Source organism: Hippoglossus hippoglossus, chromosome 17, assembly GCF_009819705.1.
Source record: "Hippoglossus hippoglossus isolate fHipHip1 chromosome 17, fHipHip1.pri, whole genome shotgun sequence".
NCBI classification, from domain to species: Eukaryota; Metazoa; Chordata; class Actinopteri; order Pleuronectiformes; family Pleuronectidae; genus Hippoglossus; species Hippoglossus hippoglossus.
In genome coordinates this window covers 13210165-13236813 of record NC_047167.1, presented here as the reverse complement: position 1 = coordinate 13236813, position 26649 = coordinate 13210165, and the positions used below count along the sequence as shown (strand labels likewise).

General features: G+C 41.3%; 3 protein-coding genes across 3 annotated transcripts; all 3 read left to right on the top strand.

Moving 5' to 3' along the window:
- Nucleotides 1–1799: 1799 nt before the first annotated feature.
- Nucleotides 1800–22364, top strand: LOC117777954 (pistil-specific extensin-like protein). The gene is made up of 6 exons (XM_034613078.1): nucleotides 1800–2171; nucleotides 2277–2417; nucleotides 2527–2645; nucleotides 2846–3384; nucleotides 3994–4158; nucleotides 22263–22364. Exons 1-5 carry the CDS (start codon nucleotides 1916–1918, stop codon nucleotides 4097–4099), a joined length of 1161 nt encoding a protein of 386 aa, XP_034468969.1. The 5' UTR covers nucleotides 1800–1915; the 3' UTR covers nucleotides 4100–4158; nucleotides 22263–22364.
- Nucleotides 6090–9655, top strand: LOC117777946. Its single transcript, XM_034613063.1, has 9 exons — nucleotides 6090–6417; nucleotides 6537–6683; nucleotides 6777–6895; nucleotides 7132–7450; nucleotides 7554–7694; nucleotides 7804–7922; nucleotides 8126–8230; nucleotides 8432–8593; nucleotides 9329–9655. The coding sequence occupies exons 1-9, from the start codon at nucleotides 6135–6137 to the stop codon at nucleotides 9563–9565; spliced, it is 1632 nt and encodes a 543-aa protein (XP_034468954.1). The 5' UTR covers nucleotides 6090–6134; the 3' UTR covers nucleotides 9566–9655.
- On the top strand, nucleotides 11910–26316 carry LOC117778350. The gene is made up of 14 exons (XM_034613853.1): nucleotides 11910–12050; nucleotides 12144–12262; nucleotides 12499–12817; nucleotides 12921–13061; nucleotides 13171–13289; nucleotides 13493–13597; nucleotides 13799–14245; nucleotides 21323–21574; nucleotides 24332–24488; nucleotides 24626–24760; nucleotides 24852–24970; nucleotides 25136–25565; nucleotides 25614–25770; nucleotides 25825–26316. The coding sequence occupies exons 1-14, from the start codon at nucleotides 11939–11941 to the stop codon at nucleotides 26189–26191; spliced, it is 2979 nt and encodes a 992-aa protein (XP_034469744.1). The 5' UTR covers nucleotides 11910–11938; the 3' UTR covers nucleotides 26192–26316.
- Nucleotides 26317–26649: the final 333 nt, after the last annotated feature.

Genomic DNA, 26649 nt, shown 5'->3' with positions numbered 1-26649 from the left:
TGTTGGTAACCTTGGAGATGAAATAACTACATGCGTACAGCAATGTGGGAGCAGGACTTGTATAATACTGATTAAAATGCTGCGTGTACACTTCCTCAACTTGCTCTGCAGAAAGGAAAACAACAGGATCACCTGTAAAGAAAAAGCTAAAATGTGTGGATTTAAGTTTTAAGGTTTGAATTTTTACTCTCATAATTTTCCAAAGATCTAAAAGCAAGAAAAGTTTTGGAGACACAAAAATAATCATCTCAACTTTAGATTCTTTTACTGCTCTGGACCTTCAAGAGCAGATGGAGTATCTTCAAATATATTTCTTTCTACTTTTTTAGATTTATTTACAAAACACAATATTATTGTAAACTTTGAATCTCCACCAAATTATTATGTAAAACTTCATTTTAACGCCTTTGTCAGTCATTTTTCATTGTATTCCACTCAACAACAGCAACATTCTGACCTTTGACCTTATTACCTCATTATTTCAATTATGGTTTTTACATGAATTGCAAATTAGTTATTCCATTCATATTTCTATTACATGAAGCTGTTGGTAATGACAATATCACAACAACAACAAAAAACAAGACTTGTTTGATTAAGAACTAGATTTTAATTTACACATAAACAATTTCACAAAGATTGCCTGTAAGTGTAAGTGTAAGTTTCACTCTGGAAGATGCCAACAAGTTGACTCATGCTTTTATACTTTTTCTTGTCTGGCCTACTGTAATGCACTTTATTCAGTATTACCGAAAAATTCCATTGATCCACTTCGGCTTGTACAAAATTCAGGAGCCAGGATTTTTTTAGGAGAAATAGGAAAACAGATCACATTAATGCGGCTTTAGCGTCTTTACAGTGGCTTCCAGTATCACTGAAGATTGATTTCAAAATGATTTTAGTTTTATAATTTCTTTCTATAACAGTACATATCTGATTGTTTATCGGAGTATGTTCCCAACCGTTCCCTGAGGTCTTCTACCGCAGGCTTGCTAAACATCACAAAAATTAACTACAAAAAGTTTGGGGAAAGCAGCTTAATGTTCAAAGGTTTGGAACAAACTCCCACCACACACCAGACACGCTGCTTCTGTTGATAGTTTTAAGAAACAACTCAAGACCTATTTCTATGATCTTGCTTTTAATTAATTTGATCTTTTCTTTAACACTATTGTTATATACTTTTTTTTACTTCTTTTTATACCCTTTGCTCGTTTTATGCTTTCATCCTAAGTCTTTGTTTTACTGCTAACATTTTCCTATTGATCGATCATATTTCATGTCTTTTATTTTATTGCAAAGCACTTTGAGCTGCATATTATGTATGAAATGTGCTGTTTAAATAAAATGTATTATTGTTATATTTTTTATCTTTTATAATTTGATTAAAAAGAAGGTCTACATTATGCGATCTGAATACTTGACGTCTCATTGCTTATTTAGAACCTTTATTCAGGTTGAGATCATCAGAAAACCTTTATATTGGAATATCGTTGTCCATGTAAACATGCAGCCAGACGTGTTTTCTCCAAAAGATGACAGCAGAGTGCTTGTGCCAGGACAACTTCTTGTAGATAGATGGTGATTTATTGTATATACACATGTAAATGTGATCGGAATATGAGTATTGAAGATGTAAAATGAATAAAAATGATAATAATAATCATTAGATTTCTAAAGGTTTCTGGACCAGGCAGCTGTCTTCATGTGACGCTCACGCCCCTTCACCTGCAGGTATTTTACGCAGGTGTAACCAATAGCGCATCATTGGAGAACATGTGACGAACCTATAGCCGCGGCTTCTGATTGGCTGTCGCAGCGCCCGAAGTACCTGCCGAGAGTGAGCGAGCCGTCACTTAAAGCCTCGGGGAGCCGTCGTCTCTCAGTTCCTACGGATTCAGGGCGCAACACGACGATGCATAAAGGCAAAAGGAAAGGCGCTGCCGTCTACTGGGCTGCGGGCTTTATTGTGGCGTGTTATTTGGCACAAACGGCGAACTGTCACCGACCGAAGGAAACGGGACAACGGAGGGGACCAACGATAGGTGTCCGAGAGGGGACCATTGTGTACGGCAGGGGTGCTGAGTCTCACGTCGCAAACGGGAACAGGAAAGCACCGTCAAACGCTTCTGCTGTGGAGGATGAAAGGGCTTATCAAGCGGACTCTGCAGGTAGGATTTCGAGGTCTTTTATTTTGCAGGTGTTCAGTTAAAACTCATTTTAAGCTGTTCGTAAGGCTTTGATTAGTACGCTCACATTTGAATGTGTCCTGCCAGGCTTGTCAAACGGACAAGCACAGGATACCAGTCCCAGAGAAGCGTCATGGAAGCGCATGGCACCTTCCCTGCAGTGCGGCGGGGACCAGATGAAGTTCAGAGCAGTGGGACCTGGAGCTTCACAGTTTGCAGTGGATCAAGGTAACTGATTAGATTGATCTGTTGTGCCATACATGTGCAATGTCCACTTAACGTCTTGCCCCAGTGTTCGCCTGTGTTGAGGTTTTCCTTATTTTGTATCCCCGCCCAGGAAATGCACACCCAATGCCTCTGTCCCAGGTCCCCTCCACTTGTGGCTACACCATGCAGAGGAACTCTCTTGCACTTGTGATGCTGGTTCCATATGATGGCTGCAATATTGTTCAAGAGGTACTTTCATTTCCATTGATGAAATGTAAAATGAAAACATTTCCTCTGGCAAAAAGTCAAATCCTACTCCCGATGGTTAAGGGACTTGCTGTTACTTGATGTGTTTTTTGATTCACTAAATGTTGCAGCTTAGTTATTGATACTACCAAGAACTAAAGTGTTGGTATTCAGTTTTAACACTGTTCTGTTCTTGTCCCAAGGGTGGAAGTTACATGCTGCCAATGCTTTGGCAGGGAATCCCAGTCTCACTCTGGTGCAATAAACCACCTGCAACTACTCCTGCACCTGCCACTACTTCCGCTCAACCACAGGATCCTGTACCTCAGACACTCAAGTACCCCCCATCATACCCTCAAGTGCCACTGTTGCCTCCCGAAAGCATGAACCCAGGTGTTCAACAACCTTATGTCTTGGCACCATATTGGGGTTATCCTCATTACCACTCAGTACCCACGACTACCACAGCAGCACCAACGACAATGGCTACTTTGACCACCACTGCAAAGCCAGCAGCTAAAGATCCTGAAGCTATGGTTCAGTTTCCTGGCTACCCACCTTTTTATCCTTGGTATCTTCCTGGGCCTCTGCCAACCCCTGCAGAGACGACTACAACTACTCAAAAAATGACAACTAAGCCCACAACTACACAATCTCAATTTCCCCAGGTGCCACAGTGGCCAAGTTTTCCACATTTTCCACCATATGGGCCCCAGATGCCGCAGTTTCCACCATACGGGCCTTTTCAGCCATTTCCTCACCATCATTGGGCTCTCCCTGGGCCTCTGCCAACCCCTGCAGAGACTACAACTACTCAAAAAATGACGACTAAGCCCACAACTACACAATCTCAATTTCCCCAGGTGCCACAGTTGCCAAAGTTTCCACCATACGGGCCCCAGATGCCGCAGTTTCCACCATACGGGCCTTTTCAGCCATTTCCTCACCATCATTGGCCTCTCCCTGGGCCTCTGCCAACCCCTGCAGAGACTACAACTACTCAAAAAATGACGACTAAGCCCACAACTACACAATCTCAGTTTCCCCAGTTGCCAAAGTTTCCACCATACGGGCCTTTTCAGCCATTTCCTCATTATCATTGGCCTCTCCCTGGGCCTCTGCCAACCCCTGCAGAGACTACAACTACTCAAAAAATGACGACTAAGCCCACAACTACACAATCTCAGTTTCCCCAGTTGCCAAAGTTTCCACCATACGGGCCTTTTCAGCCATTTCCTCATTATCATTGGCCTCTCCCTGGGCCTCTGCCAACCCCTGCAGAGACTACTACAACTAAAAAAACGACTAAACCCCCAACTACACAATATCAGGTGCCAAAGTTTCCACCATACGGGCCGCAGATTCCCTATGGGCCATATCCTCCCTATCCTTTTCCTCAGTTTATCCCACCATTTGCCCCAAAATATCCAACCTTAAGCCAGAGACGACCACTGTGACACCAGAACCAACTAGACAAACGACGGCCACAAAAGGGAAAAATGAACCCATACTGACTCCAGTGGCGCAATATCCATCAAATGTTAAACTCCAGTTTCCAGTATTGCAATTTCCTTTTCAGTATGCCCCTCCTCCAGGCCTCAATAAAATGGTTTGAATAACACGTGGCTGTCTGTCTTTTGTGTTTGAAATTAAACTTGAGGGGTTGATGTGGAAGGTTTGGTGCTCTTGATTTCAGGTTACTGGTAAAATGACTCCTGCTCACTTTAAGATGGTTTGTCATCAGGTGACTAGAGAGCACTTTTGTTCTGGATCTGTTACGTTCACTGTTCCATAAGAAACATCCACATTACTCTCATGAGACAGAATTTTCTGGGTCTCCAGCTTTGTAAATGGTCCATGTTGTCCACATGGTGGCACCATTTCCTGTGCTAGAGGCACTATCTTTTTCAGCTTAAGGTTGTTTTGTATGAATAATAAGCAAATTGCTAAATGACAAGACATAGACCTGTAATTCAAAGTTAGAAATGTAACATTTAAATTTTGATATTTCTAAAATGGAGAAACTCATGGGCAGTGTTGCATCTCAAAACTCTACCATTTATATATTATTTATATATATTTTTTTTTTGTTACTCATCCTTTGGGATCCTGAAGCTAGAGTTCAGTCAATAGACTAAACACATTTCCAACCGCCAGTCTGCATTAACTGATCTTTTATGATCTAATACCCTTGTAGAATTTTCTATAGAAAGTATTTCTGAAACCTTCCATCCTGTGAATGTTAAAAAGAACAAAGGTAATACTTTTCTGAGGGTATAGCATTTTTTGATTATAAAACATTTTAACCAATGGGGATTGAGTTTTTTTTTTCTTTTTCCAAATTGTACATATCACAGCAGCTCTTAAGGATGGCATTTGTAGATTTAATTATCAGTACATAAAGTGGTGTTTTATTTTAATGGCCCAATTTCTGATGTCAAAATCTCCTTGCATCTTACCAAATGCAAAACTCCTTAAAACTAGTTGAATGTTAGTGAGAAATGGGCTGTGTCTGTTCTTTTCTCAATTGTAAAAACACATCAAACTAATTATGTACTAGAGAGCAAAATCCCATGAATGTCAATTTGTTAAGCATTTGTAAATGTGTACACCTGGGTGCTGTCAAAATATCTTTCTCCACTTATATGTCAAACTTTGTTATTGGTATATTTTTAATTATATAATGGTATATCAAGTTCATGTTATGTGTACAATACCTCTACCTCCATATTTTCAAGACTGGAAATATGGTGAGAACTATTACCTCAGGTCAGTCTGGTGCTTTTCATCATTTCACAGGTTTGAATGACAATTATCCATTTGCCGTTAGTCTCATTAGAAGACTGAGATTAATCTGTAGAAAAAGGTCATATCAAGAAATATGTTATTAAATGCACTGATGCTACATTGGAATTGACTTTCTTTTTTTGTCTTTTCCTTCACGATTCATGAATGATTTCCTGAGAAATCAATGCAAATGTTAAAAAACGCTCTCACTCACAATGTTCAAGACAATAAAATAAAAAAATGAACGGCTTATTCCTTGGCTCATGCCCCACACATTCCTGCATGAGATGTTGACATAAAATGTATTTTGTATATGAATAAAACCATTAAACCCCCTTTAACATCTCCTAAACACCTTGGATAATTGATGTAGTAAAACTATCACAATGAGTATGAACTCTGTATGTTGATAAAATACTTTGCCTGAAATTAAAATTCATTTTTTTAAAAAACATCAGACATCATCACGTCTCCTATTTCAAATATGCAGAGCTGACTTTGACCTGAGGGGGCAGTGTAATTAGACATCAGTCCAAACAAGCTCACCTGCTGTGACTTTGATTAACACCTGTGCAGCTGCAGCTGAAGTCCAATCTGATTGGTTGATCACAAGGTGCCAAGAAGTCACCAGTATAAAAAGCTTCCTACAGTTGTTTGGTTGTACGGTAAAGTGCTGTCCATCTAAACTTGAGGTGAAGCTCCATTATGGCAGGTGAAGATGGGTGGCGCTGCAGGTCACTTCAAACTGTAGCAGTCCTTTTGCTCCTGTGCACTTTAGCCCCAAGTTTAACTTGTTTTAGCTTGTGGGGATTGAGCAGAAACGATCAACAGGATAAGGTAGTTAGTGAGGCATCAGCGGTGGAGATAAGGACAGGGAGCATTCTCTTTAATGGGAAAGAGCTGAACTCGGAGTCAGGATCTCCCTCTGCTGCTGCCACAAATGACGATGGACTGCCGCATGTTGTTACAGATCAACCAGAAGGCTCAGGTGAGGTTTTCTTTGTCTAGTTATTTGCTCATTTGATGTGCTGCTTACAAAAGTCCATAGAAAAATGCTTGGTACTCAAAAAACTTAAGGGCATTAACTTTATGTCTGAACTTCTGAAGGGATGTTTGCAGAGACATTGCAGCTGAATGAAGTGATGGCCAATGAAGGAGCATGGAAGCGCTTGAACCCTGCTCTGCGTTGTGGTCAAACCAAGATGAAGTTCAAAGCCATGGGACCTGGAGCTGCTGATTTACAACTCAACATTGGTATTGTAAACAAATGCACACTCTTCTGCATAAGGGAAATTGTTAAAGCTGTAAATACCTGACATGGAATTTTGGCTCTGCTGTCTCTCATAGGAAATGAACATCCACTTCCTCTGACCCAATTGCCTGAAAGCTGCGGCCACTCGCTGCAGCAGAGCACTTTGGGTCTTGTTTTGGTTGCTCCCTATGATGGCTGCAATGTGATACAAGAGGTACAGCTCTACCCCTATTGACTTAACCAGCTAAAAATGTATATTGTTGCAAATGGGTTAACCACTAGTGAAGGTATTTAAGTTTATTACTCAACAAATGCAGCTTCATTTTGAGTTGTATTGGATTTTTCAAAAAGTTAAATTGACTTGATTTTAGGATGAGCCTGGTAATTGAAATGTACAAATATTGAACAGATCAAGTACATTATAAACCAAATTGCTTGTTTCCCTTTCAGAATGGCAACTATGTGGTCTCAATGACGTGGCTAGAGGCTGAAGTAAAATTGACCTGCCCCATTTTGCAAAGTCCTGATGCAACGCCTGCTCAGCATCCCTGGAAACGTCCTGTACCTCACAGGCCCTCAAGCTTTTATCATCCTAAACGACATGTAACTCGGCAAACGGGAAAATGGAGGGAAGCAACAATGGGTGTCCGAGAGGGGACCATTGTGTTCGGCAGGGGTGCTGAGTCTCACGTCGCAAACGGCAACAGGAAAGCACCGTCTAACGCTTCTGCTGTGGAGGATGAAAGGGCTTATCAAGCGGACTCTGCAGGTAGGATTTCGAGGTCTTATTTTGCAGGTGTTCAGTTAAAACTCATTTTAAGCTGTTCGTAAGGCTTTGATTAGTACGCTCACATTTGAATGTGTCCTGCCAGGCTTGTTAAACGGACAAGCACAGGATACCAGTCCCAAAGAAGCGTCATGGAAGCGCATGGCACCTTCCCTGCAGTGCGGCGGGGACCAGATGAAGTTCAGAGCAGTGGGACCTGGAGCTTCACAGTTTGCAGTGGATCAAGGTAACTGATTAGATTGATCTGTTGTGCCATACATGTGCAATGTCCACTTAACGTCTTGCCCCAGTGTTCGCCTGTGTTGAGATTCTCCTTATTTTGTATCCCTGCCCAGGAAATGCACACCCAATGCCTCTGTCCCAGGTCCCCTCCACTTGTGGCTACACCATGCAGAGGAACTCTCTTGCACTTGTGATGCTGGTTCCATATGATGGCTGCAATATGGTTCAAGAGGTACTTTCATTTCCATTGATGAAATGTAAAATGAAAACATTTCCTCTAGCAAAAAGTCAAATCCTACTCCCGATGGTTATTAAGGGACTTGCTGTTACTTGATGTGTTTTTTGATTCACTAAATGTTGCAGCTTAGTTATTGATACTACCAAGAACTAAAGTGTTGGTATTCAGTTTTAACACTGTTCTGTTCTTGTCCCAAGGGTGGAAGTTACATGCTGCCAATGCTTTGGCAGGGAATCCCAGTCTCACTCTGGTGCAATAAACCACCTGCAACTACTTCCGCTCAACCACAGGATCCTGTACCTCAGACACTCAAGTACCCCCCATCATACCCTCAAGTGCCACTGATGCCTCCCAAAAGCATGAACCCAGGTGTTCAACAACCTTATGTCTTTGCACCATATTGGGGTTATCCTCATTACCCCTCAGTACCCACGACTACCACAGCAGCACCAATGGCTACTTTGACCACCACTGCAAAGCCAGCAGCTAAAGATCCTGAAGCTATGGTTCAGTTTCCTGGCTACCCACCTTTTTATCCTTGGTATCTTCCTGGGCCTCTGCCAACCCCTGCAGAGACGACTACAACTACTCAAAAAATGACGACTAAGCCCACAACTACACAATCTCAGTTTCCCCAGTTGCCAAAGTTTCCACCATACGGGCCTTTTCAGCCATTTCCTCACTATCATTGGCCTCTGCCAACCCCTGCAGAGACTACAACTACTCAAAAAATGATGACTAAGCCCACAACTACACAATCTCAGTTTCCCCAGGTGCCACAGTTGCCAAAGTTTCCACCATACGGGCCGCAGTTTCCACCATACGGGCCTTTTCAGCCATTTCCTCACTATCATTGGCCTCTCCCTGGGCCTCTGCCAACCCCTGCAGAGACTACAACTACTCAAAAAATGACGACTAAGCCCACAACTACACAATCTCAGTTTCCCCAGGTGCCACAGTTGCCAAAGTTTCCACCATACGGGCCTTTTCAGCCATTTCCTCACTATCATTGGCCTCTCCCTGGGCCTCTGCCAACCCCTGCAGAGACTACAACTACTCAAAAAATGACGACTAAGCCCACAACTACACAATCTCAGTTTCCCCAGGTGCCACAGTTGCCAAAGTTTCCACCATACGGGCCTTTTCAGCCATTTCCTCACTATCATTGGCCTCTCCCTGGGCCTCTGCCAACCCCTGCAGAGACTACAACTACTCAAAAAATGACTAAGCCCTCAACTACACAATCTCAGTTTCCCCAGGTGCCACAGTTGCCAAAGTTTCCACCATACGGGCCTTTTCAGCCATTTCCTCACTATCATTGACCTCTCCCTGGGCCTCTGCCAACCCCTGCAGAGACTACTACAACTAAACAAACGAATAAACCCCCAACTACACAATATCAGGTGCCAAAGTTTCCACCATACGGGCCCCAATTGCTGCCGTTTCCACCATACGGGCCGCAGATTCCCTATGGGCCCTATCCTCCCTATCCTTTTCCTCAGTTTATCCCACCATTTGCCCCAAAATATCCAACCTCTAAGCCAGAGACCACCACTGTGACACCAGAACCGACTAGACAAACGACGGCCACAAAAGGGAAAACTGACTCCAGTGGCGCAATATCCATCAAATGTTAAACTCCAGTTTCCAGTATTGCAATTTCCTTTTCTGTATGCCCCTCCTCCAGGCCTCAATAAAATGGTTTGAATAACACGTGGCTGTCTGTCTTTTGTGTTTGAAATTAAACTTGAGGGGTTGATGTGGAAGGTTTGGTGCTCTTGATTTCAGGTTACTGGTAAAATGACTCCTGCTCACTTTAAGATGGTTTGTCATCAGATGACTAGAGAGCACTTTGGTTCTGGATCTGTTACGTTCACTGTTCCATAAGAAACATCCACATTACTCATGAGACAGAATTTTCTCGGTCTCCAGCTTTGTAAATGGTCCATGTTGTCCACATGGTGGCACTATTTCCTGTGCTAGAGGCACCATCTTATTCCGCTTAAGGTTGTTTTGTATGAATAATAAGCAAATTGCTAAATGACAAGACATAGACCTGTATTTAAAAGTTAGAAATGTAACATTTAAATTGATATTTCTAAAATGGAGAAACTCATGGGCAGTGTTGCATCTAATAACTCTGCCATTTATTTATATATATATTTTTTTGTTACTCATCCTTTGGGATCCTGAAGCTAGACTTTAGTCAATAGACTAAACACATTTACAACCGCCAGTCTGCATTAACTGATCTTTTATGATCTAATACCCTTGTAGAATTTTCTATAGAAAGTATTTCTGAAACCTTCCATCCTGTGAAAGTTAAAAAGAACAAAGGTAATACTTTTCTGAGGGTATAGCATTTTTTGATTATAAAACATTTTAACCAAAGGGGATTGAGGTTTTTTTTTCTTTTTCCAAATTGTACATATCACAGCAGCTCTTAAGGATGGCATTTGTAGATTTAATTATCAGTACATAAAGTGGTGTTTTATTTTAATGGCCCAATTTCTGATGTTAAAATCTCCTTGCTATCTTACCAAATGCAAAACTCCTTAAAACTAGTTGAATGTTAGTGAGAAATGGGCTTTGTCTGTTCTTTTCTCAATTGTAAAAACACATCAAACTAATTATGTACTAGAGAGCAAAATCCCATGAATGTCAATTTGTTAAGCATTTGTAAATGTGTACACCTGGGTGCTGTCAAAATATCTTTCTCCACTTATATGTCAAACTTTGTTATTGGTATATTTTTAATTATATAATGGTATATCAAGTTCATGTTATGTGTACAATACCTCTACCTCCATATTTTCAAGACTGGAAATATGGTGAGAACTATTACCTCAGGTCAGTCTGGTGCTTTTCATCATTTCACAGGTTTGAATGACAATTATCCATTTGCCGTTAGTCTCATTAGAAGACTGAGATTAATCTGTAGAAAAAGGTCATATCAAGAAATATGTTATTAAATGCACTGATGCTACATTGGAATTGACTTTCTTTTTTTGTCTTTTCCTTCACGATTCATGAATGATTTCCTGAGAAATCAATGCAAATGTTAAAAAACGCTCTCACTCACAATGTTCAAGACAATAAAATAAAAAAATGAACGGCTTATTCCTTGGCTCATGCCCCACACATTCCTGCATGAGATGTTGACATAAAATGTATTTTGTATATGAATAAAACCATTAAACCCCCTTTAACATCTCCTAAACACCTTGGATAATTGATGTAGTAAAACTATCACAATGAGTATGAACTCTGTATGTTGATAAAATACTTTGCCTGAAATTAAAATTCATTTTTTTTAAAAACATCAGACATCATTACGTCTCCTATTTCAAATATGCAGAGCTGACTTTGACCTGAGGGGGCAGTGTAATTAGACATCAGTCCAAACAAGCTCACCTGCTGTGACTTTGATTAACACCTGTGCAGCTGCAGCTGAAGTCCAATCTGATTGGTTGATCACAAGGTGCCAAGCAGTCACCAGTATAAAAAGCTTCCTACAGTTGTTTGGTTCTACGGTAAAGTGCTGTCCATCTAAACTTGAGGTGAAGCTCCATTATGGCAGGTGAAGATGGGTGGCGTTGCAGGTCACTTCAAACTGTAGCAGTTCTTTTGCTCCTGTGCACTTTAGCCCCAAGTTTAACTTGTTTTAGCTTGTGGGGATTGAGCAGAAATGCTCAACAGGATAAGGTAGTTAGTGAGGCATCAGCGGTGGAGATAAGGACAGGGAGCATTCTCTTTAATGGGAAAGAGCTGAACTCGGAGTCAGGATCTCCCTCTGCTGCTGCCACAAATGACGATGGACTGCCGCATGTTGTTACAGATAAACCAGAAGGCTCAGGTGAGGTTTTCTTTGTCTAGTTATTTGCTCATTTGATGTGCTGCTTACAAAAGTCCATAGAAAAATGCTTGGTACTCAAAAAACTTAAGGGCATTAACTTTATGTCTGAACTTCTGAAGGGATGTTTGCAGAGACATTGCAGCTGAATGAAGTGATGGCCAATGAAGGAGCATGGAAGCGCTTGAACCCTGCTCTGCGTTGTGGTCAAACCAAGATGAAGTTCAAAGCCATGGGACCTGGAGCTGCTGATTTACAACTCAACATTGGTATTGTAAACAAATGCACACTCTTCTGCATAAGGGAAATTGTTAAAGCTGTAAATACCTGACATGGAATTTTGGCTCTGCTGTCTCTCATAGGAAATGAACATCCACTTCCTCTGACCCAATTGCCTGAAAGCTGCGGCCACTCGCTGCAGCAGAGCACTTTGGGTCTTGTTTTGGTTGCTCCCTATGATGGCTGCAATGTGATACAAGAGGTACAGCTCTACCCCTATTGACTTAACCAGCTAAAAATGTATATTGTTGCAAATGGGTTAACCACTAGTGAAGGTATTTAAGTTTATTACTCAACAAATGCAGCTTCATTTTGAGTTGTATTGGATTTTTCAAAAAGTTAAATTGACTTGATTTTAGGATGAGCCTGGTAATTGAAATGTACAAATATTGAACAGATCAAGTACATTATAAACCAAATTGCTTGTTTCCCTTTCAGAATGGCAACTATGTGGTCTCAATGACGTGGCTAGAGGCTGAAGTAAAATTGACCTGCCCCATTTTGCAAAGTCCTGATGCAACGCCTGCTCAGCATCCCTGGAAACGTCCTGTACCTCACAGGCCCTCAAGCTTTTATCATCCTAAACGACATGTAACTCGGCAAACGGGAAAATGGAGGGAAGCAACAATGGGTGTCCGAGAGGGGACCATTGTGTTCGGCAGGGGTGCTGAGTCTCACGTCGCAAACGGCAACAGGAAAGCACCGTCTAACGCTTCTGCTGTGGAGGATGAAAGGGCTTATCAAGCGGACTCTGCAGGTAGGATTTCGAGGTCTTATTTTGCAGGTGTTCAGTTAAAACTCATTTTAAGCTGTTCGTAAGGCTTTGATTAGTACGCTCACATTTGAATGTGTCCTGCCAGGCTTGTTAAACGGACAAGCACAGGATACCAGTCCCAAAGAAGCGTCATGGAAGCGCATGGCACCTTCCCTGCAGTGCGGCGGGGACCAGATGAAGTTCAGAGCAGTGGGACCTGGAGCTTCACAGTTTGCAGTGGATCAAGGTAACTGATTAGATTGATCTGTTGTGCCATACATGTGCAATGTCCACTTAACGTCTTGCCCCAGTGTTCGCCTGTGTTGAGATTCTCCTTATTTTGTATCCCTGCCCAGGAAATGCACACCCAATGCCTCTGTCCCAGGTCCCCTCCACTTGTGGCTACACCATGCAGAGGAACTCTCTTGCACTTGTGATGCTGGTTCCATATGATGGCTGCAATATGGTTCAAGAGGTACTTTCATTTCCATTGATGAAATGTAAAATGAAAACATTTCCTCTAGCAAAAAGTCAAATCCTACTCCCGATGGTTATTAAGGGACTTGCTGTTACTTGATGTGTTTTTTGATTCACTAAATGTTGCAGCTTAGTTATTGATACTACCAAGAACTAAAGTGTTGGTATTCAGTTTTAACACTGTTCTGTTCTTGTCCCAAGGGTGGAAGTTACATGCTGCCAATGCTTTGGCAGGGAATCCCAGTCTCACTCTGGTGCAATAAACCACCTGCAACTACTTCCGCTCAACCACAGGATCCTGTACCTCAGACACTCAAGTACCCCCCATCATACCCTCAAGTGCCACTGATGCCTCCCAAAAGCATGAACCCAGGTGTTCAACAACCTTATGTCTTTGCACCATATTGGGGTTATCCTCATTACCCCTCAGTACCCACGACTACCACAGCAGCACCAATGGCTACTTTGACCACCACTGCAAAGCCAGCAGCTAAAGATCCTGAAGCTATGGTTCAGTTTCCTGGCTACCCACCTTTTTATCCTTGGTATCTTCCTGGGCCTCTGCCAACCCCTGCAGAGACGACTACAACTACTCAAAAAATGACGACTAAGCCCACAACTACACAATCTCAGTTTCCCCAGTTGCCAAAGTTTCCACCATACGGGCCTTTTCAGCCATTTCCTCACTATCATTGGCCTCTGCCAACCCCTGCAGAGACTACAACTACTCAAAAAATGATGACTAAGCCCACAACTACACAATCTCAGTTTCCCCAGGTGCCACAGTTGCCAAAGTTTCCACCATACGGGCCGCAGTTTCCACCATACGGGCCTTTTCAGCCATTTCCTCACTATCATTGGCCTCTCCCTGGGCCTCTGCCAACCCCTGCAGAGACTACAACTACTCAAAAAATGACGACTAAGCCCACAACTACACAATCTCAGTTTCCCCAGGTGCCACAGTTGCCAAAGTTTCCACCATACGGGCCTTTTCAGCCATTTCCTCACTATCATTGGCCTCTCCCTGGGCCTCTGCCAACCCCTGCAGAGACTACAACTACTCAAAAAATGACGACTAAGCCCACAACTACACAATCTCAGTTTCCCCAGTTGCCAAAGTTTCCACCATACGGGCCTTTTCAGCCATTTCCTCACTATCATTGGCCTCTCCCTGGGCCTCTGCCAACCCCTGCAGAGACTACAACTACTCAAAAAATGACTAAGCCCTCAACTACACAATCTCAGTTTCCCCAGGTGCCACAGTTGCCAAAGTTTCCACCATACGGGCCTTTTCAGCCATTTCCTCACTATCATTGACCTCTCCCTGGGCCTCTGCCAACCCCTGCAGAGACTACTACAACTAAACAAACGAATAAACCCCCAACTACACAATATCAGGTGCCAAAGTTTCCACCATACGGGCCCCAATTGCTGCCGTTTCCACCATACGGGCCGCAGATTCCCTATGGGCCCTATCCTCCCTATCCTTTTCCTCAGTTTATCCCACCATTTGCCCCAAAATATCCAACCTCTAAGCCAGAGACCACCACTGTGACACCAGAACCGACTAGACAAACGACGGCCACAAAAGGGAAAACTGACTCCAGTGGCGCAATATCCATCAAATGTTAAACTCCAGTTTCCAGTATTGCAATTTCCTTTTCTGTATGCCCCTCCTCCAGGCCTCAATAAAATGGTTTGAATAACACGTGGCTGTCTGTCTTTTGTGTTTGAAATTAAACTTGAGGGGTTGATGTGGAAGGTTTGGTGCTCTTGATTTCAGGTTACTGGTAAAATGACTCCTGCTCACTTTAAGATGGTTTGTCATCAGATGACTAGAGAGCACTTTGGTTCTGGATGTGTTACGTTCACTGTTCCATAAGAAACATCCACATTACTCATGAGACAGAATTTTCTCGGTCTCCAGCTTTGTAAATGGTCCATGTTGTCCACATGGTGGCACTATTTCCTGTGCTAGAGGCACCATCTTATTCCGCTTAAGGTTGTTTTGTATGAATAATAAGCAAATTGCTAAATGACAAGACATAGACCTGTATTTAAAAGTTAGAAATGTAACATTTAAATTGATATTTCTAAAATGGAGAAACTCATGGGCAGTGTTGCATCTAATAACTCTGCCATTTATTTATATATATATATTTTTTTGTTACTCATCCTTTGGGATCCTGAAGCTAGACTTTAGTCAATAGACTAAACACATTTACAACCGCCAGTCTGCATTAACTGATCTTTTATGATCTAATACCCTTGTAGAATTTTCTATAGAAAGTATTTCTGAAACCTTCCATCCTGTGAAAGTTAAAAAGAACAAAGGTAATACTTTTCTGAGGGTATAGCATTTTTTGATTATAAAACATTTTAACCAAAGGGGATTGAGTTTTTTTTTTCTTTTTCCAAATTGTACATATCACAGCAGCTCTTAAGGATGGCATTTGTAGATTTAATTATCAGTACATAAAGTGTTTTATTTTAATGGCCCAATTTCTGATGTTAAAATCTCCTTGCTATCTTACCAAATGCAAAACTCCTTAAAACTAGTTGAATGTTAGTGAGAAATGGGCTTTGTCTGTTATTTTCTTAATTGTAAAAACACATCAAACTAATTATGTACTAGAGAGCAAAATCCCATGAATGTCAATTTGTTAAGGATTTGTAAATGTGTACACCAGAGTGCTGTCAAAATATCTTTCTCCACTTATGTCAAACTTTGTTATTGGTATATTTTTAATTATATAATGGTATATCAAGTTCATGTTATGTGTACAATACCTCTACCTCCATATTTTCAAGACTGGAAATATGGTGAGAACTATTACCTCAGGTCAGTCTGGTGCTTTGCATCATTTCACAGGTTTGAATGACAATTATCCATTTGCCGTTAGTCTCAATAGAAGACTATGAGATTAATCTGTAGAAAAAGGTCATATCAAGAAATATGTTATTAAATGCACTGATGCTACATTGGAATTGACTTTTTCTTTTTTTGTCTTTTCCTTCACGATTCATGAATGATTTCCTGAGAAATCAAGGCAAATGTTAAAAAACGCCCTCACTCACAATGTTCAAGACAATAAATTAAAAAAATGAACGACTTATTCCTTGGCTCATGCCCCACACATTCCTGCATGAGATGTTGACATAAAATGTATTTTGTATATGAATAAAACCATTAAACCCCCTTTAACATCTCCTAAACACCTTGGATAATTGATGTAGTAAAACTATCACAATGAGTATGAACTCTGTATGTTGATAAAATACTTTGCCTGAAATTAAAATTCATTTTTTTAAAAAACATCAGACATCATCACGTCTCCTATTTCAAATATGCAGAGCTGACTTTGACCTGAGGGGGCAGTGTAATTAGACATCAGTCCAAACAAGCTCACCTGCTGTGACTTTGATTAACACCTGTGCAGCTGCAGCTGAAGTCCAATCTGATTGGTTGATCACAAGGTGCCAAGAAGTCACCAGTATAAAAAGCTTCCTGCAGTTGTTTGGTTCTACGGTAAAGTGCTGTCCATCTAAACTTGAGGTGAAGCTCCATTATGGCAGGTGAAGATGGGTGGCGCTGCAGGTCACTTCAAACTGTTGCAGTCCTTTTGCTCCTGTGCACTTTAGCCCCAAGTTTAACTTGTTTTAGCTTGTGGGGATTGAGCAGAAATGCTCAACAGGATAAGGTAGTTAGTGAGGCATCAGTGGTGGAGATAAGGACAGGGAGCATTGTCTTTAATGGGAAAGAGCTGAACTTGGAGTCAGGATCTCCCTCTGCTGCTGCCACAAAAGACGATGGACTGCCGCATGTTGTTACAGATCAACCAGAAGGCTCAGGTGAGGTTTTCTTTGTCTAGTTATTTGCTCATTTGATGTGCTGCTTACAGAAATCCATATAAAAATGCTTGATACTCAAAAACCCTAAAAACTTAAGGGCATTAACATTGTGTCTGAACTTCTGAAGGGATGTTTGCAGAGACATCGCAGCTGAATGAAGTGATGGCCAATGAAGGAGCATGGAGGCGCTTGAACCCTACTCTGCATTGTGGTCAAACCAAGATGAAGTTCAAAGCCATGGGACCTGCAGCTGCTGATTTACAACTTGACATTGGTATTGTAAACAAATGCACACTTCTGCATAAGGGAAATTGTTAAAGCTGTAAATACCTGACATGGAATTCTGGCTCTGCTGTTTCTCATAGGAAATGAACATCCACTTCCTCTGACCCAATTGCCTGAAAGCTGCGGCCACTCGCTGCAGCAGAGCACTTTGGGTCTTGTTTTGGTTGCTCCCTATGATGGCTGCAATGTGATACAAGAGGTACAGCTCTACCCCTATTGACTTAACAAATGCAGCTTCATTTTGAGAGTTGTATTGGATTTTTCAAAAAGTTAAATTGATTTTAGGATGAGCCTGGTAATTGAAATGTACAAATATTGAACAGATCAAGTACATTATAAACCAAATTGCTTGTTTCCCTTTCAGAATGGCAACTATGTGGTCTCAATGACGTGGCTAGAGGCTGAAGTAAAATTGACCTGCCCCATTTTGCAAAGTCCTAATGCAACGCCTGCTCAGCATTCCTGGAAACGTCCTGTACCTCACAGGCCCTCAAGCTTTTATCGTCCTAAACGACATGTGACTCATCCCATTTCCACCTATGATCCTCTCAGTGCATATCTCTATTGGTACTACTCATATTTGAATCAAGACCAAGCCATGGCACCTACTACAACTACTGCTGAGCCGGACACAACCACAACATCCAAACCGACTACGGAGGAACCTCAAAACCCTCCTGTATACCCTCCCTATATGTATTACCCTTACTGGTACTCTCCTTACTACTATTACTACCCTCTCCCTGAGAGTACAGCTGCCACCCCTGCGCCTGCCACCACGGCCGACACGACAATGGCTGAAACGACTCAAAAACCAATGGATCCCCATTACCCAATATATTATCCTTACCATCCTCCAGGACATCATTTGCCGATATTTCCTGACAACGCTGATATTTACTACCACCCTATCATACAGCATATCTATGGAAGTCATCCATACCATAGCCATCCAATGCAGACAACTACACAGCCTCCTACTTCCACAACTAACCCAAGTGGCACAACTAACCCAAGTGGCACAACTAACCCAAGTGGGACAAGCCCTACAGCAGCGCCAACAACTGCTTCTACTACAAAAACGACTAAACCATGTTCCAAACCAACCAGCAGCGGCAGCTATCCAGGCCAATTAAATCCATTTGTTAGCTACGACGAGAGCCCCTTTGCTCCCGTCATTTCATATGCCTACAATAAGGCTGGCAAACTCCCAGACTACCAAAAATACATGCCTCAAAATAGTTACAAATCTGGACCCCAGGCTCGAGCACACTCGGGCTTCGACTGGCGAGCTGTGCCATGGCTTTTCCCCTCAACTGGGAGAGGCATTCCTCAAATTGACTGGGAAAATCTGCAACTTAAATAGTTGTTCAAATGATAAGGCTAACTTAAACATTTGTATGAATTGACTGAGTTGCAGTTTCTCAAACGGTCTCATCTTTCAGGGGCTGCTGTTCTGTCATACTGTGCCTTCAATAAACATGTTTTACTTGAAATGTTGTTTTCATGTCTTCCAGAGTTTCCCTCTTATGGCCTGGTGGTAAAGTTTCTTTAGCATATCCTGGTGGTTGGCTAGTGGTAGGACAAGTTATTCTACATTAGGATGTCTCCAAATCTCAAGTAGCTTGGAACTCTTGAAAGGTATTTGACATGTTTTCCACCATCCTGGAAAACCCATTGATGAGAAAAGGGCTCTATAACAAGTCTACATAACAGGCCCAAATAAGCAATAACCACTCTATACATTTCTATAGTGATTTATGGACTTTGTTGTATAAATATTTTAAAACAGAATATTGAATTTTACATAAATCAACACAAAAGCTGCCTGGAGATGGATGACTAAAATCACAAAAGGGTAGTTATTTTAACCTGCTAGTAAAGGTATACTAATTTTCAACTTTTCTCTCCCAGCTGTTGTGCCAATGACTTAAATTTCAGAAGCCAAACAAATGTTTGCAATACTTTATACTGTATCCGTTTCAAAATAAAAGCACTACAGCGTTTCTGTTGACTGAATCCATCCATTTGTTTTTAAAACTTTCTTTCTGAAATATTTTCAGGAGATGCATGGCTTCATACTGTATAGTACTGGTATTGAGTATATAGGACTAGTTGTATACAAGGAATTGTATTAGTCACACCAGAAACCTCAAAGGCTGTTAAATGTTAATCTAAAGAACTTCAGGTGATGGGCAATTTTCTCTCTCACGATACGTAACAGGTAAAAAAAACTCTTCTCATTTCTGTCCACTCGTCAAGGATCGATGACACTTCACCTTCTGTTCTGCTTGAAGCACCTACTTGCTAAACCATGCAGTCAGGGAGGGGGGGGATATAAACACTTTCCTGATCATTTTGCCAAAAAATAGAAAAAAAACACTATTTACACACCCTATGTAAATATATTTTAAAACACTAACTAATAGTGTTCTCTGAGAGCCCTGTCTGTGCTGGGCCCTTGGAATCATTGCCCTGGTGCCCCTGGTTCTACAACAAAATACCATGCGGCACAATTGGCATGGCTAAAGGTTTTTATGCCATTTCCCTCCTTCAAATCTTGTCCCTAAACATGCTTAACTTTAGAATGAAATTCATTGCTGTGTGCACCCACCCCATTCTGTCTGTTCCGATATATTTCCACATGGCGGTATCTCCTCCAGTCACCCCATGGCAAGACACACACAATCAAGGATCTCCACACATCACTGAAACTAAACCACACGTGACAACAGAGGCATGCGATGTTGGTCTATTTGAGAGCAGGGACGCTTGTCGGCATTTAATTTACCACGGCTCTAGAGCGTTAGTTGGCCAGAATTAGGGCACTGAGCTCAGGAGTAAAACTATTTTGCAGAGGCATCAGAACAGCAGTCGTCTTCTACAACACTGTTGGGTTTTAATCGCTGCTTGTGCACTTTACTTGAAGCATTTCATGGAATTGTCACATGTCTACAACGTAGGTGAGTGCACAGTACAGCATGTACTATATATGTTTTTTATTTGTATCTTAAAGGTGATGTGAATTGAGGATGGTAACATGGAATTTATGCATTTGTGCCAAATGTTCGGGGAAATTAGTTTTGTCCCATTGAGATGGAATAAAAACAGTGTCTAGAAAAGGATGTTGCAGACAACGAAGGCAAATATGTTGTGGTTTATGAAACCTATATCACACTTGTGACCATATACAACCAACCAGAGGAAGGCACTAACATGCTGAAGAAACTTCTTAAAATAATAGCCTGGGAAAGTAAAGGAATCTTAATTCTAGTTGGTGATTTGAATCTCATGTGCCTAAAGATGGATACAGAAAGTAACAGACAACAAAGTGCTTTCCCAGCAGCTAAAGCTAGTAGGATAGATAGGGGTGATAGATAGAAATATGATTGATACAAAGGATTGATGGATAGAAATATGATTGATAGATAGTGTTGCACTCTGATGAGAGAAATTACACATTTTACTCCAATCCACACAACTGCTATTCAAGACTTGACTTCTTTCTGTTCAATAAGGATCTGTTCAGAGCAAAAAGCTGCGAAACTGATCACATCACATTATCTGATCATGCCCCTATAATACTAATGATTGACGTTGATGGGGAAAAGGGAAGATCAGTCTGGAGAATTAATAACTCTATTGAATGACATGAAAAATTTTAGAATATGCTTTAACATGGTTATTCTATTTATTTTATACATGCTATGACAGGAAATGTAAAGACACCATGGAAATCGTAGAGGCCGATACTGCCAGCATTGTAGTGGTCAGTTTCAGGGAGCGATCTGTCCCCCTACTCTGAGTATCTTCAGTCTATCTTTGGCAATACTCCCGGCCAGAGCACTGAGCCCTTCCCTGAAATGTGACATTTGCCCCACCCTCTCGACACAGCTCGTCTTCATGGACGACTATGATGTGGACATGGACGAGGAAGAAGAGGGAGACTTATTCATGAGAAAGGCCACAGCAGGCCACTGGTGGGAGGACTGTGGTGGTGATGGCAACTGTGATATACATCACCAGAGAGGGGGGAGAGGCTGCATGGTAAACAGCCGCAGCTGGGCCGAGGAGCTCCAGGATATCTTTACACCACAGGCTGTAGACTGTTACAGCGGAGGGCGAAGCAGAATCTCCAGCATCTCTGTGAGTGATTTCTCCTTTTTCTGTTTCCTTTATCCACTTTCATGTGTTATGAGAAATTCCATGACATCTCTTTACCAGAAGAAAACAGGCAAGAACAGGTCCAGGTATCTGAGAATAACAGACATCTAAAAGATTTAGACAGATAGACAGATGGATTCAAATAATCATACAGGACAAGAAAAACCTACAAGAGTTATGGAAGTACAACAGTATGAATCTATGCAGACTGTGCAAATAGCCAATACCATAAGAGGTGGCCAGTGCAAAATGATTGTTAGTGGAAGAATAACAATACTATACATAATGTCAAATAGACATCAAACAAGTTAATGAAACGCATTGTTAATTATTATATAAAAAATACCAAATTTAAGTGGAAAAAAACATGACCTAAAAACAAACGGGGCTAATACAGACAGTAAACAAATCATTTAGATAGAGATAAACTATCTCAAGTCAAAGAGCAAATGCTGATGATACAATGTATGAACATAATATAAGCTGCAGTCCTCTGCTGTGTCTGGCTGTAAGTATAGTATAGTATAGTATAGTATAGTATAGTATAGTGTGGTGTAGTGTAGTGTCTCCTAAGCCAGAGACCACCACTGTGACACTAGAACCGACTAGACAAACGACGGCCACAAAACGGAAAACTGAACCCATACTGACTCCAGTGGCGCAATATCCATCAAATGTTAAACTCCAGTTTCCAGTATTGCAATTTCCTTTTCTGTATGCCCCTCCTCCAGGCCTCAATAAAATGGTTTGAATAACATGTGGCTGTCTGTCTTTAGTGTTTGAAATTCAACTTGAGGGGTTGATGTGGAAGGTTTGGTGCTCTTGATTTCAGGTTACTGGTAAAATGACTCCTGCTCACTTTAAGATGGTTTGTCATCAGGTGACTAGAGAGCACTTTGGTTCTGGATCTGTTACGTTCACTGTTCCATAAGAAACATCCACATTACTCTCATGAGACAGAATTTTCTGGGTCTCCAGCTTTGTAAATGGTCCATGTTGTCCACATGGTGGCACCATTTCCTGTGCTAGAGGCACCATCTTTTTCCGCTTAAGGTTGTTTTGTATGAATAATAAGCAAATTGCTAAATGACAAGACATAGACCTGTATTTAAAAGTTAGAAATGTAACATTTAAATTTTGATATTTCTAAAATGGAGAAACTCATGGGCAGTGTTGCATCTCAAAACTCTGCCATTTATTTATATATATATATTTTTTTGTTACTCATCCTTTGGGATCCTGAAGCTAGAGTTCAGTCAATAGACTAAACACATTTACAACCGCCAGTCTGCATTAACTGATCTTTTATGATCTAATACCCTTGTAGAATTTTCTATAGAAAGTATTTCTGAAACCTTCCATCCTGTGAATGTTAAAATGAACAAAGATAATACTTTTCTGAGGGTATAGAATTTTTTGATTATAAAACATTTTAACCAAAGGGGATTGAGTTTTTTTCTTTTCTTTTTCCAAATTGTACATATCACAGCAGCTCTTAAGGATGGCATTTGTAGATTTAATTATCAGTACATAAAGTGGTGTTTTATTTTAATGGCCCATTTTCTTATGTTAAAATCTTCTTGCTATCTTACCAAATGCAAAACTCCTTAAAACTAGTTGAATGTTAGTGAGAAATGGGCTCTCTGTTATTTTCTCAATTGTAAAAACACATCAAAGTAATTATGTGCTAGAGAGCAAAATCCCATGAATGTCAATTTGTTAAGCATTTGTAAATGTGTACACCTGGGTGCTGTCAAAATATCTTTCTCCACTTATGTCAAACTTTGTTATTGGTATATTTTTAATTATATAATGGTATATCAAGTTCATGTTATGTGTACAATACCTCTACCTCCATATTTTCAAGACTGGAACTATGGTGAGAACTATTACCTCAGGTCAGTCTGGTGCTTTTCATCATTTCACAGGTTTGAATGACAATTATCCATTTGCCGTTAGTCTCATTAGAATAATGAGATTAATGTGTAGAAAAAGGTCATATCAAGAAATATGTTATTAAATGCACTGATGCTTCATTGGAATTGACTTTTTCTTTTTTTGTTCGATTCATGAATGATTTCCTGAGAAATCAAGGCAAATGTTAAAAAACGCCCTCACTCACAATGTTCAAGACAATAAATTTAAAAAATGAACGGCTTATTCCTTGGCTCATGCCCCACACATTCCTGCATGAGATGTTGACATAAAATGTATTTTGTATATGAATAAAACCATTAAACCCCCTTTAACATCTCCTAAACACCTTGGATAATTGATGTAGTAAAACTATCACAATGAGTATGAACTCTGTATGCTGATAAAATACTTTGCCTGAAATTAAAATTCTTTTTTTTTTAAAACATCAGACATCATCACGTCTCCTATTTCAAATATGCAGAGCTGACTTTGACCTGAGGGGGCAGTGTAATTAGACATCAGTCCAAACAAGCTCACCTGCTGTGACTTTGATTAACACCTGTGCAGCTGCAGCTGAAGTCCAATCTGATTGGTTGATCACAAGGTGCCAAGAAGTCACCAGTATAAAAAGCTTCCTGCAGTTGTTTGGTTCTACGGTAAAGTGCTGTCCATCAAAACTTGAGGGGAAGTGCCATTATGGCAGGTGAAGATGGGTGGCGCTGCAGGTCACTTCAAACTGTAGCAGTCCTTTTGCTCCTGTGCACTTTAGCCCCAAGTTTAACTTGTTTTAGCTTGTGGGGATTGAGCAGAAATGCTCAACAGGATAAGGTAGTTAGTGAGGCATCAGCGGTGGAGATAAGGACAGGGAGCATTCTCTTTAATGGGAAAGAGCTGAACTCCGAGTCAGGATCTCCCTCTGCTGCTGCCACAAATGACGATGGACTGCCGCATGTTGTTACAGATCAACCAGAAGGCTCAGGTGAGGTTTTCTTTGTCTAGTTATTTGCTCATTTGATGTGCTGCTTACAGAAATCCATATAAAAATGCTTGATACTCAAAAACCCTAAACTTCAGAGCATTAACTTTGTGTCTGAACTTCTGAAGGGATGTTTGCAGAGACATCGCAGCTGAATGAAGTGATGGCCAATGAAGGAGCATGGAGGCGCTTGAACCCTACTCTGCATTGTGGTCAAACCAAGATGAAGTTCAAAGCCATGGGACCTGGAGCTGCTGATTTACAACTCGACATTGGTATTGTAAACAAATGCACACTTCTGCATAAGGGAAGTTGTTAAAGCTGTAAATACCTGACATGGAATTCTGGCTCTGCTGTTTCTCATAGGAAATGAACATCCACTTCCTCTGACCCAATTGCCTGAAAGCTGCGGCCACTCGCTGCAGCAGAGCACTTTGGGTCTTGTTTTGGTTGCTCCCTATGATGGCTGCAATGTGATACAAGAGGTACAGCTCTACCCCTATTGACTTAACAAATGCATCTTCATTTTGAGAGTTGTATTGGATTTTTCAAAAAGTTAAATTGATTTTAGGATGAGCCTGGTAATTGAAATGTACAAATATTGAACAGATCAAGTACATTATAAACCAAATTGCTTGTTTCCCTTTCAGAATGGCAACTATGTGGTCTCAATGACGTGGCTAGAGGCTGAAGTAAAATTGACCTGCCCCATTTTGCAAAGTCCTGATGCAACGCCTGCTCAGCATTCCTGGAAACGTCCTGTACCTCACAGGCCCTCAAGCTTTTATCGTCCTAAACGACATGTGACTCATCCCATTTCCATCTATGATTCTCTCAGTGCATATCTCTATTGGTACTACTCATATTTGAATCAAGACCAAGCCATGGCACCTACTACAACTACTGCTGAGCCGGACACAACCACAACATCCAAACCGACTACGGAGGAACCTCAAAACCCTCCTGTATACCCTCCCTATATGTATTACCCTTACTGGTACTCTCCTTACTACTATTACTACCCTCTCCCTGAGAGTACAGCTGCCACCCCTGCGCCTGCCGCCACGGCACCTGCCACCACGGCCGACACGACAATGGCTGAAACGACTCAAAAACCAATGGATCCCCATTACCCAATATATTATCCTTACCATCCTCCAGGACAGCATTTGCCGATAGTTCCTGACAACGCTGATATTTACTACCACCCTATCATACAGCATATCTATGGAAGTCATCCATACCATAGCCATCCAATGCAGACAACTACACAGCCTCCTACTTCCTCAACTATCCCAAGTGGCACAACTATCCCAAGTGGCACAACTATCCCAAGTGGCACAACTAACCCAAGTGGCACAACCAAACCAAGTGGGACAAGCCCTACAGCAGCGCCAACAACTGCTTCTACTACAAAAACGACTAAACCATGTTCCAAACCAACAACCAGCAGCGGCAGCTATCCAGGCCAATTAAATCCATTTGTTAGGTACGACGAGAGCCCCTTTGCTCCCGTCATTTCATATGCCTACAATAAGGCTGGCAAACTCCCAGACTACCAAAAATACATGCCTCAAAATAGTTACAAATCTGGACCCCAGGCTCGAGCACACTCGGGCTTTGACTGGCGAGCTGTGCCATGGCTTTTCCCCTCAACTGGGAGAGGCATTCCTCAAATTGACTGGGAAAATCTGCAACTTAAATAGTTGTTCAAATGATAAGGCTAACTTAAACATTTGTATGAATTGACTGAGTTGCAGTTTCTCAAACGGTCTCATCTTTCAGGGGCTGCTGTTCTGTCATACTGTGCCTTCAATAAACATGTTTTACTTGAAATGTTGTTTTCATGTCTTCCAGAGTTTCCCTCTTATGGCCCGGTGGTAAAGTTTCTTTAGCATATCCTGGTGGTTGGATAGTGGTAGGACAAGTTATTCTACATTAGGATGTCTCCAAATCTCAAGTAGCTTGGAACTCTTGAAAGGTATTTGACATGTTTTCCACCAGCCTGGAAAACCCATTGATGAGAAAAGGGCTCTATAACAAGTCTACATAACAGGCCCAAATAAGCAATAACCACTCTATACATTTCTATAGTGATTTATGGACTTTGTTGTATAAATATTTTAAAACAGAATATTGAATTTTACATAAATCAACACAAAAG

Excerpts from the sequence above, each read along its gene's own strand:
- LOC117777954 (XM_034613078.1), top strand. The coding sequence starts at position 1,916 with ATGCATAAAGGCAAAAGGAAAGGCGCTGCCGTCTACTGGGCTGCGGGC. Across the intron at positions 2,418-2,526 it reads ACAGTTTGCAGTGGATCAAG|GAAATGCACACCCAATGCCT; the intron begins GTAACTGATTAG and ends ATCCCCGCCCAG. Across the intron at positions 3,385-3,993 it reads CAGTTTCCACCATACGGGCC|CGGGCCGCAGATTCCCTATG; the intron begins TTTTCAGCCATT and ends GTTTCCACCATA.
- LOC117778350 (XM_034613853.1), top strand. The coding sequence starts at position 11,939 with ATGGCCAATGAAGGAGCATGGAAGCGCTTGAACCCTGCTCTGCGTTGT. Across the intron at positions 24,489-24,625 it reads AGATCAACCAGAAGGCTCAG|AGACATCGCAGCTGAATGAA; the intron begins GTGAGGTTTTCT and ends GGATGTTTGCAG. Across the intron at positions 24,761-24,851 it reads TGATTTACAACTCGACATTG|GAAATGAACATCCACTTCCT; the intron begins GTATTGTAAACA and ends TGTTTCTCATAG.
- LOC117777946 (XM_034613063.1), top strand. The coding sequence starts at position 6,135 with ATGGCAGGTGAAGATGGGTGGCGCTGCAGGTCACTTCAAACTGTAGCA. Across the intron at positions 7,695-7,803 it reads ACAGTTTGCAGTGGATCAAG|GAAATGCACACCCAATGCCT; the intron begins GTAACTGATTAG and ends ATCCCTGCCCAG. Across the intron at positions 8,231-8,431 it reads AACCACAGGATCCTGTACCT|ATGGTTCAGTTTCCTGGCTA; the intron begins CAGACACTCAAG and ends GATCCTGAAGCT.